Source organism: Gymnoscopelus braueri (genome assembly GCF_963280865.1).
Source record: "Gymnoscopelus braueri genome assembly, chromosome: 17".
In the NCBI taxonomy this organism is placed as follows: Eukaryota; Metazoa; Chordata; class Actinopteri; order Myctophiformes; family Myctophidae; genus Gymnoscopelus; species Gymnoscopelus braueri.
Genome location: NC_137617.1, coordinates 30,995,785 through 31,005,562, shown reverse-complemented (window position 1 = coordinate 31,005,562; position 9,778 = coordinate 30,995,785). Strand labels below are relative to the sequence as shown.

Sequence of the window (9,778 nt, the reverse complement as noted above, 5' to 3'; positions counted from 1 at the left end):
AAGGAGGGTGGAAGGGTGCGAAGGAGGCAGGGAGTGTGAAGAAGGGAAAAAAGGGAGGAAGAGGAGAAAATATGAGAGAGAGAGAAAGAGAATGAGAGATAGAATAACCACAGAGTCAATGACCTGGCACCTTACTAACCTCTACCTTCTCACTGTGGTCTGTGAGTGCATGGGGCACACACACACACACGTACGCACACACCTGTCCAACTCTGATCAAAACATCCAAAGCAGTCAGCCAGTTGACCCTGTGAGCTAACGTCATTCTGGCAAGGAAAAACAATGGCAACGGATTGTTACAATAAAGTTTAATAAGTGGAGATTCCACTTGAAAAAAAGCGTTTGACGTTGTTTCACAGTTAGCACAAGTGTGGAACATCAGCGTGACCCAGCGTGGCGCTGAATTGAAACGAGCCCCTGAGCTCTGGCGAGAGACAAATGTTGGCCACCTGCAGCTCCCCTTAGAACATTCAGTAAACATGGCTAAGTTTATTAGATTTTCACATATAAGGACATAACAATAAGGCTCTCCCTTACTCTCTTTCCTTGTTCTCTTTACACACACACACACACACACACACACACACACACACACACACACACACACACACACACACACTGTAACATTTATTTTCACAAAAAACTTTAATTAATCTCATCCCAAATCCACCACATCAGCCTACTGTTAGACCAGCCTAGGATACAGTGTAATAATGGACGCATTTTAAATAGTATATTAAAATGATTTACTCTTTAGAGAAAAAGCCTTTAGTCTGGCTAATGCAGCAAGAATAATACACCTACGCGTCGCGGCAACAATGCCTAGTCACCCTGATGAAGGCATTGTTGCTGCAACGAGTAGGTGTATTTTTCATTCTTGCTATGCATTAGCCAGACTATTAAAGGCTTTTTAACTTTTCCACAAGAGTGGCTTGATCTCATCTTTTTTTTGCAAACATACAGTTGTACCAAATTGGGCACCTTGTTGGGGATTTTTACTCCAGCCAAACAGATGCACTCCTTTCTCTCTGTTCTCTCTTTTTTCTACAATATTCAGCACAGTATGTATTGATTGGCTGCCAGTCAAAGTGGTATGTGTGTGTGAATGGGTGAATGTAATGCACAATCTATGTAAAGCACTTTGGATAAAAGCGCTATATAAATGCACCATTTACTATTTACAAGAAAAACTAAAGTTGCAGATGCTGTAGAACAGTGGTTCTCAAAGTGGGGTCTGGGAACAGACAGAGAAATGAGCAACCAGATCTATGAACACAAGCCCAAAAGAAGCGACTAGGCTACAGCTATTTGAAAATCCCCGATCTACAAGCTCACAACGTGTTGCAATGTGACGCGTTGTGAGCCTGTAGATCAGCTATTTTCCAAAAAATAATTATAATATTCTTGAGATTTTTTTATTTTTATTTTTGAATATTTTTGAAACACAACAGCCAATTCTGTATGGGTGTCCCTGGCACAAAATATTTTCAGATAGGGGGTCTGCAAACAAATAAATTGTCATGAAAATGTTTAAGAACCACTGGTTTATAAACAACATAGGAAACAAGCCCAAATAAGCAACTACACTTTACAAACAAGCCCAAAGTTGCTTTTAATAAGCAGACATGGCAACACTGCCACTTTACCATCTACAAGCTCACACAATGTGTCACATGAGCTTCTAGAGCTACAATTTTTTGGCAACATTTGGCAAAATCTTTTGAACTTTGAAAATCTTTAGGAATATAAATCTTCTCTTATGGGGTCCCTGACACAAAATCTTTTCAGATCAGGGTCCGCAGCCAAATACATATCAATCTGGGGGCCCTTGACATGAAAATGTTTGAAGTCCCACTTTGAGCCACGGTACTGCTGCACCTTTAGTCCATGCTGATCGAGGAATAGTGGGAAGAATCTAATTATTCTTCTGCCACTGCAGGCCAAAAATGAATGGTCGTCTTCTCAGTGGCTGGTTCTGATACACAATTGTCCGTCAGTATACTCATTTAAAAGAAACATGTAAAATAATCATGAGAAATTTGTCTACAGTTGTAATATACAGAATAGGTCCAAGAAGGGAGCCTTAGAATGGTTATGAATGCAGTTAGCCTATATAACAACCACTCCGCTCACAAATCCAATAAACAGCACTTTACACTGAAACATAGTACATACTGGGTTATCAGATGCCAAAAGGAAACAGAGAAAAACACCACAGTAAACAAGTTTGTGATTCAGTATTCCTTTATGGTTAACACTGAGACTACAGTAAGCCAATACATGTGAACGGTAACATAATCCATACCAATTATTTTGCAATACAGAGACATTTGAAAATGCTATCACATATATTAGATAGTAACAATAATAGAGGCTGTTTTGAAAGTCATGTTCGCAAAGTCTCATCATTGAATTCTGCCAAGGTCATGTGTAAAGAAAAATAAAAGCCAATGGGAAAAAAGCCAATGCAAAATGCAAAATAGCTTCAACAGTGTCCTATTGAAGCAACTCATTGGATGATTAAGGCAGCTGTAAGGGCACGCTCCCACCAAAACATGGTCGGCTGCTGTTAAACGCAGGTTGTGCGCGGCCACAGTTTTTTGCAGCCAGCGGATTCTAAAAAACGGGAGTGACGCACCTGTCACTCACTTTCAAGACCCTCCCCGTAGCCCGCACCGCCTTCTGCCTTGAGCACTATGGTGCTTCCTGAGTCTCGGGACGGTCCGCCTTCGACTCACCCGATTGGGCAGAGGGGGAAAATCAGCTCCTGACTCCAGCAGTTATATGCTTCAAATGGACAAGTCGTGTAGAGCAGATAAACGCAAGGTCTGCGCGACATGCGGAAAGATCTGCTCTTGCGTGAATCCACCAGGGCCGGATTACCCATAGGCCGTAGGGGGCGAGTGCCCTGGGGCACCAGCCAATGGGGGCAAAAAAAAAACAAAAAAAAATATGTATATATATATTTCTTTTAAATAAGAATGAAATAACATAACCCTAACCCTAACCCTAAAACCGAAATAAAGTAACCAAAAACCGAAAAGAAACTAACAAAATACAAAACAAAATACGCCCAAAAAACGATTTGCGCGCGGCCGACCTCCCCCAGCCTCAAGCCATATCTCCGCCCCAGGGAGCAGGGGGGGGCACTTCAACTTGAGGTCGCCCTGGGGCACCACATAGTGCTAATCCGGCCCTGGAATCCACGCATTTACATTGACAAAGCATTGGCAGATTCCGCCCCAGAGGTAAAATAAAAGTGTGGTGGGAGCGCGCCCTAAGGGGGAAAAATGCTTTCTTGTTCTTCTCACCTTATAGTATAGATGTTGGAATAGTTTTTACTGTTAAACTCTACATGCAAATGGCCTGGCAATTCATTGCTTGACATAACGCTAGTTCAATTTCGCTGATTTAGTTCTATTGTATGATGTTAAAAAAACATTCGGCAAAAAAACACATCACTGGAAAAACACTGACATTGGCTACTACTGTGATCATTTGCAGCAACACAACTCATTACCTTCCGTCCATCTTTTCTAACTCTGTACACTTGTTGAAAGAAAGTTTTTTTTAAATTTATTTTTGTTATTCTCCTTAAAGCAGTGGTTTTCAACCTTTTTCATGCGAAGGACCCCTAAATTGATATACATTTGGCCAGGGACCCCCATAAGCAAAGATCTGAGTTAAACATGTTTGCTTTAAAAAATATATATTGAAAGATTTGCACACATTTTCACGATTTTTCTAAAATAGCAAATCTATCTAAGCTCATAGCGCGGCTTCGGTGCCCCGCTATGAGCTTGTATATCTGCTATTTTTGAATAGCCAAAGCTAAGTGGTTAAAATGATTCTAACACTATGTTAACACATTTTGCTGGGGACCCCCTGGTACCGCCCCAAGGACCACTGGTGGTCCCCGGACCACTGGTTGAGAACCACTGCCTTAAAGAATTCAGCTCATTCAGGTGGGCTGCCGTGGTAACGATGACATTGACCAAAAGGTCCACAGGTGAGTTGAGACAGCTCTTACGGGAGTCAGAACATGCAGTACATAATCGCAAGCACATTACAGACACACATGCACACACATGACGCACAGACACATGCCTGCACTGCACACTGGCATGTACTGGTATGTATACGCAACATACACACACACACACACTGCTGCCCCCCATACACTTTAGCCCCTTAAGACTTCGTTTGGCTGCAGGGGGGAGCACAGAGTAAACAAGCCATCCTTGAGTCAACTGCTCTTTGTGTGTGTGTGTGTGTGTGTGTGTGTGTGTGTGTGTGTGTGTGTGTGTGTGTGTGTGTGTGTGTGTGTGCGTGTGTGCGTGTGTGCGTGCGTGCGTGCGTGCGTGCGTGCGTGCGTGCGTGTGAGTGACAGAGAGAGCGAGTTTGCACCCGGGGGTTGTCTTTGTATTGGCACAGCAGAGACAGGGGATTCAACATTATCCTGTTTACACGCCACCTGTCCACACCTCATCAGTCTTGGTTTTCTTTGTGTGACTCATTTCATCTGTTCCAGGAAGACATCCAGCAGCAATAGTTGCGATAGAGCAGCAAGACGTCCCATTTGTGTAAAATCACCAGTGTTATCGTTACGCAGCGAGTCAGAGTCCAGGAGATAACAAAGGCCCTGGTCTATTTAAAAAAAATTGTGAAGTAGTCCTTCAGCTGGAGAGAGAGAGAGAGAGAGAGAGAGAGAGAGAGAGAGAGAGAGAGAGAGAGAGAGAGAGAGAGAGAGAGAGAGAGAGAGAGAGAGAGAGAGAGAGAGAGAGAGAGATTGGCAGAAATAGAGAGAGACAGTTTTAACCGAAATGTCCAGAGACTAATTAAAATATCCCATTTGAAAAAGAAAAGTTGCTTTCAATTGCTCTTTACCCTTCATGGCTTATTTGCCCTTTAATAGTCTGCAATAAAATCCTCCTGTCTGCTGCTCATTCATCCTGACACGTTGTGTCTTACTCTGGATGTGACAAAATGTCATACGTTCTTCGTTCCCACTGCGTTAAGCAGCATTTCTCCTAATGCGAGCAGCCTCCAGGCATAAAACTTCAGAGATACAGAGAATATTAGAATTCAAAATGTTTTAACAATGGAATAAAAAAAAGAATACAAAAAAACATTTACTCACTTCGCCCAGCCTGACGTGAAAAAGGACATTTGATTTTCTTGTCTTTCTCTACGCCACGGCCACCACACTACCATCCCTGCCACCTGTATCGTTCAGGTTGTACCGCTCTGTCTCCGCGGGGTCCATGTTGGGAGAGGGCTTGGCGGGGCAGAGCAAAGTGCGGAAGTAGCGTCTGAAGGTGTCAGAGAGGCAGGCGTAGAGGATGGGGTTAGCACAGCTCCAAGAGTATGACAGCAGGACCACAAATTCAAAACCCCGAGCGAAGGTCGCGACGAGGTTGGTGCCGAACACGGAGCAGAAGTTGAAGGCGTAGAAGGGGAGCCAGCACACGCCAAAAACCACCACCACCGCTACCACCATCTTGGTGACCTGCTTCTCCTGACGATGACTCTCCTGGCTGGGCCTGGTGCTTGCCCCCACCTGCCGGAGCCGCTGGGTGCGCATGGTGAACACCAGACACGTGTACGAGGCAATCATTAGCGTGAACGGCAGCAGGAAACCCAGCGCGAAGGTGTAGCTGATGAACGCCAGCCACCAGGAGTTCGGGTCCGAGCCCAGGGGCGGGACCAGCGTGCACAGCCCCCTGCTGTCAGAGAAGTGGAGTGCCATGGGGAGGACGGGCACCAGCGAGAACAGCCAGAGGAAAGCAGACACCACCTTGGCTCTGCGGGGTGTCCGCCAGCGGGCAAAGCGCAACGGGTCCACCAGGGCCATGTAGCGGTCCACGCTCATCACCGTGAGACAGAACACGCTGGTGAACTGGTTGATGCCGTCCAGGACCATGACCAGCTTGCAGACCAGGTCACCAAATTCCCAGCTGTCGCGGAAGTTCTGGATGGCGATGAAGGGGAGGCTCACCATGAACAGCCCGTCAGCCAGTGCCAAGTTGAAGATGTACACTGTGGTGGCGGACGCCATCTTGTCCAGCTTCAGAATGGCGACGATCACCAGGATGTTCCCGGTCAAGCCCAGTGTGCACACGGCCAGATAGAGGATCACCATGGTGATGCTGAAGACATCCAGGTGGTCTGGAGCTGCTGGAGCTACAGAAGTGCTGTAGTTATCCAAGGTGTTATCCATGTAGTCCAAGTAGTTGTTATCCAAGTAGTCCATTTTAATGTAAAAGCATCAGAAACTAACGAGGGAGGAAAATACCTGAAAAATAGACCCCCAAAAATACTTCTTTTCAACTCAATAAAAAATAAGTAAAAAAAGAAAGTGCTCTGATGCATTGGGGGAAAAAAAGAAAATGATGGAAGGTGATAAAATGTGATGTGAAAACGGAACTTATATTTTGGAAAGATCAGCACCCGCAGACTCCTCTGACACAAAAAAAATTATCCAGGAAGAGAGGATAAATAAACCAAAACCTGTCTTTTCACAATCCTAGGAGAAGAACATTGAGTGAGGAATCATCACCCCTCCAGGTTCAGAAACAGACCGACTTCAAAGTCCCTCTGCCTCACCATACTGTACAGCCCCTGTTTTCCCCTCACTCTTTAAAAACTTCTGAAAGTTTATGCCTGTGGTGTTCTGTTGAGAAGCATGCTGACTCCGGCTGACTCCTGCGCGCACACACACAACACTAACAGCAGAGTAGAACTGAAAATGAGCTGGACGGGTGGTCTGTAGGTCGGATGGACGCCTGCCTGAGCGCTCTCTCTCCCTGGGAGTCCTTTTATATCCCCACAAACATCTTTAGGAGTGTGTCTGCTGGATGGTGTGTGAGTGTGGACATTCCCTCGTGTCAGTCTCCAGAGAGTGTGATAAGGTCCAGCTTGGCTCTCCACCCCCCCCCCCCCCCCCACACACACCCCTACATGCGCGCACACACACTCCCTTCAATTGCTCTTCACTCCCTGGGCTGTTTCCAAGGTAGTGCCTGGCCCCATCTGCTACAATACTTTTGTTTTCATAACTCCCCACTCTTCTACAAACTCGCTCTCTCTCCCTCCCTCCTTCCCTCCCTCCCTCTCTCTCTCTCTCCCTTTCCCCCCCCCCCCCCCTCTCTCTCTCTCTCTCTCTCTCTCTCTCTCTTTCTCTCTCTTTCTCTCACACAAACAGTCACAGAGGGGACCTACACACAAACACACAGAAAAATGTATGTATGCATGCATGCCGACACCCATTAACACATGGTCAGGCCACCCACCTTTGGGTCCTATAGATTGGATAAATCTTGTGCTGACAGGAAAGAAAGCATGCTGTTTGTTCTGTCAGGGTTTGTTTTTGACGTGACTGCCACTGTTGTTTTTTATCCCCCCGTACAATCCATTTCTCCCACAGTCCATCCATCAGAATGGAGAGATTAGGCTGAGGTGAAAGAGGGAGTGTGTGTGTGTGTGTGTGTGTGTGTGTGTGTGTGTGTGTGTGTGTGTGTGTGTGTGTGTGTGTGTGCGCGTGCGCGTGCGCGTGCGCGTGCGCGTGCGCGTGCGCACGCCCGCGTGCGGGAGAAGCAGATAGAAAGACAGAGAACCAGTGAGAGAGAGAGAGATGGACAGAAGTAGAGGCAAAGAGGAAAGGGGTGATAGAGGGAGTGACAGGCATGTTGACAGAAGAGACAGTCAAAGATGGAGGGATTCTGAAACGGGCTTGCTGTAGAAGAAGAGGGAGACAGTTCAAGACACACAGAAGAGATATAAAACGAGGGAGTGAAGGAGAGAGAAGACGTTTCTCTTTCGAGATAAAAGGCCCCAGATGAGTGATGACCATCGTCCTGTTGTCTCTCGGATACGCATTGCTGGAATGCCGGGACATCCCACAGAATACCCACACACACTGCCCAGAACACTGACACCCCTACACAAACTACCCTAGTACACACACTGACTTCATATTTACCTGAATAGATTTTTATGTACACTTATATACATTCATAAACTCAAGTTTTTGTAACTTTATAGACTCTTAATAGCTCATACTTCATGCTGGGCAGAGGGGGAAGCAGCAGAAGTCTCCCGTTGGTTTTTGGTACAATGGTACCCTATTCCTAATACCTGTATCTTGTTTTTTGGTAGCCTATTCCTAATCCCTGTATGTTGTTTTTTTGTATCCTATTCTTACCTGTATGTTGGTTTTTGGTACCCTAGGCTATTCCTAATCCCTGTATGTTGGTTTTTGGTACCCTATTCCTAATCCCTGTATGTTGTTTTTTGGTATGTTATTTCATGGTTAGGTTACGGTCACACTGAACTTTGATTTTACCTATGCGGCGGATTCTGCCAATGCTTTTTTGCGGAAATCCGTGAATGGAAAGAAACCGCTCCGTTCCCATTGGCAGAATCCCATCGCCACATAGGTAGAATCAAAGTTCGGTGTGACCGTACCCTTACTTATTTTTGGGCGGTGAAACCGCCCCTATATGTGAGGTTTGGATATTTGCACACCAAATCCTGCGCTGTGATTGGCCAAAAATGTACCCCGCCTAACCCTGCACCGTGATTGGCCAATCACAGTCTATTCAGGACTGTGATTGGCCAGTGTCACATGACACATGTGCATAGCCCTATATAAGAAACCATAACTTAAAAAAAAACATAAATATGTTTTTTTAAAGTTATGATTTCTTCCATCACTTCTTCCATCACTTCTTCCATCACTGTGATGACCACTGTGACCACAGAGTTAAATAACAACAGTGACATAGTGCTCCAATTCCACATGCTGTGATTGGCTAGTGATACATATGATGAAATAAATCTAAAACCACTTTGATGTGACACTAGTATATTTAGCTGTCCATTTCGTGAGAACAGTAAAGAAGAACTCAAAGATCACTATGGCTGAAATGAGAAAAGGGTTGTTTTTTTAACCGTTGTACATCGGAATATGACTTTCATAAAGAGTGTTTCAATAAATGTATTTATTTTTTGTACATGATTGGTTGACTCCATTCAGTATTGTGATTAGCTAGCAAGACACCGCCCACTTCACACTGGGTGTGATTTTTTTTTAAACTATTGATGTATTCTTAGTTGTATATCCTTTTTGCCAGACCCAGGGGGTCAGGCCTACATGAGGCTTTGTCTGTCCCTCTTTTCCTCCCGGTCAACGTTTTTGCCAGACCCAGGTGGTCAGGCCTACATGAGGCTTTGTCGGTCCCCTTTTGCTATCGTTTTCGTCCATATATGGACGAAAACTTTTTCTTACATGTCCCTCTTTTTGATTGGCCAAGCTTAGCGTGACGTAGTTTAGAAACCAATCAGATTTCCGGCCATTCAGATTTCAACCACTAGGGGTCTGGCAGTACCAGTCCCCTGGTTCCCTTTTTCCTCCCGGTTCAACGTTTTTCCTCCCGGTCCCTCTTTTCGATTGGCCAAGCTTAGCGTGACGTAATGCTCTGATCTTCAGATTTCAACTTATAAAGTGGTTTGTAGGTGTGTTACGTACTAGGAATTTATTCTGGGTCTGGCAGAACCAGGTCTCCTGGTCTTTTCCCTGTATGTCCTGTGTTTTTGCCAGACCCAGGGGGTCGGCCTACATGAGGCTTTGTCGGTCGGTTCGGTCTGTCCCTCTTTTCCTACCTGTCCCCTTGATTGGCCAAGCTTCGCGTGACGTATCTTCAGATTTCAACCACTAGGGGTCTGGCAGTGCTCCGAGGAGCACTTTTTCTAGTTAGAGCAGTACTGCCATGACAAC

At 45.4% G+C, this 9,778-nt stretch overlaps 1 protein-coding gene across 1 annotated transcript; it reads right to left on the bottom strand.

Annotated features, from left to right (window-relative positions):
• Nucleotides 1-4,901: 4,901 nt before the first annotated feature.
• LOC308104165 (somatostatin receptor type 2) lies at nt 4,902-6,601 on the bottom strand. Its single transcript, XM_080454495.1, has one exon. It carries the CDS (start codon nt 6,251-6,253, stop codon nt 5,189-5,191), a length of 1,065 nt encoding a protein of 354 aa, XP_080310621.1. The 5' UTR covers nt 6,254-6,601; the 3' UTR covers nt 4,902-5,188.
• Between the last annotated feature and the right edge of the window lie 3,177 nt (nt 6,602-9,778).

Coding starts and splice junctions, on each gene's coding strand:
- LOC308104165 (XM_080454495.1), bottom strand. CDS start 6,253: ATGGACTACTTGGATAACAACTACTTGGACTACATGGATAACACCTTG.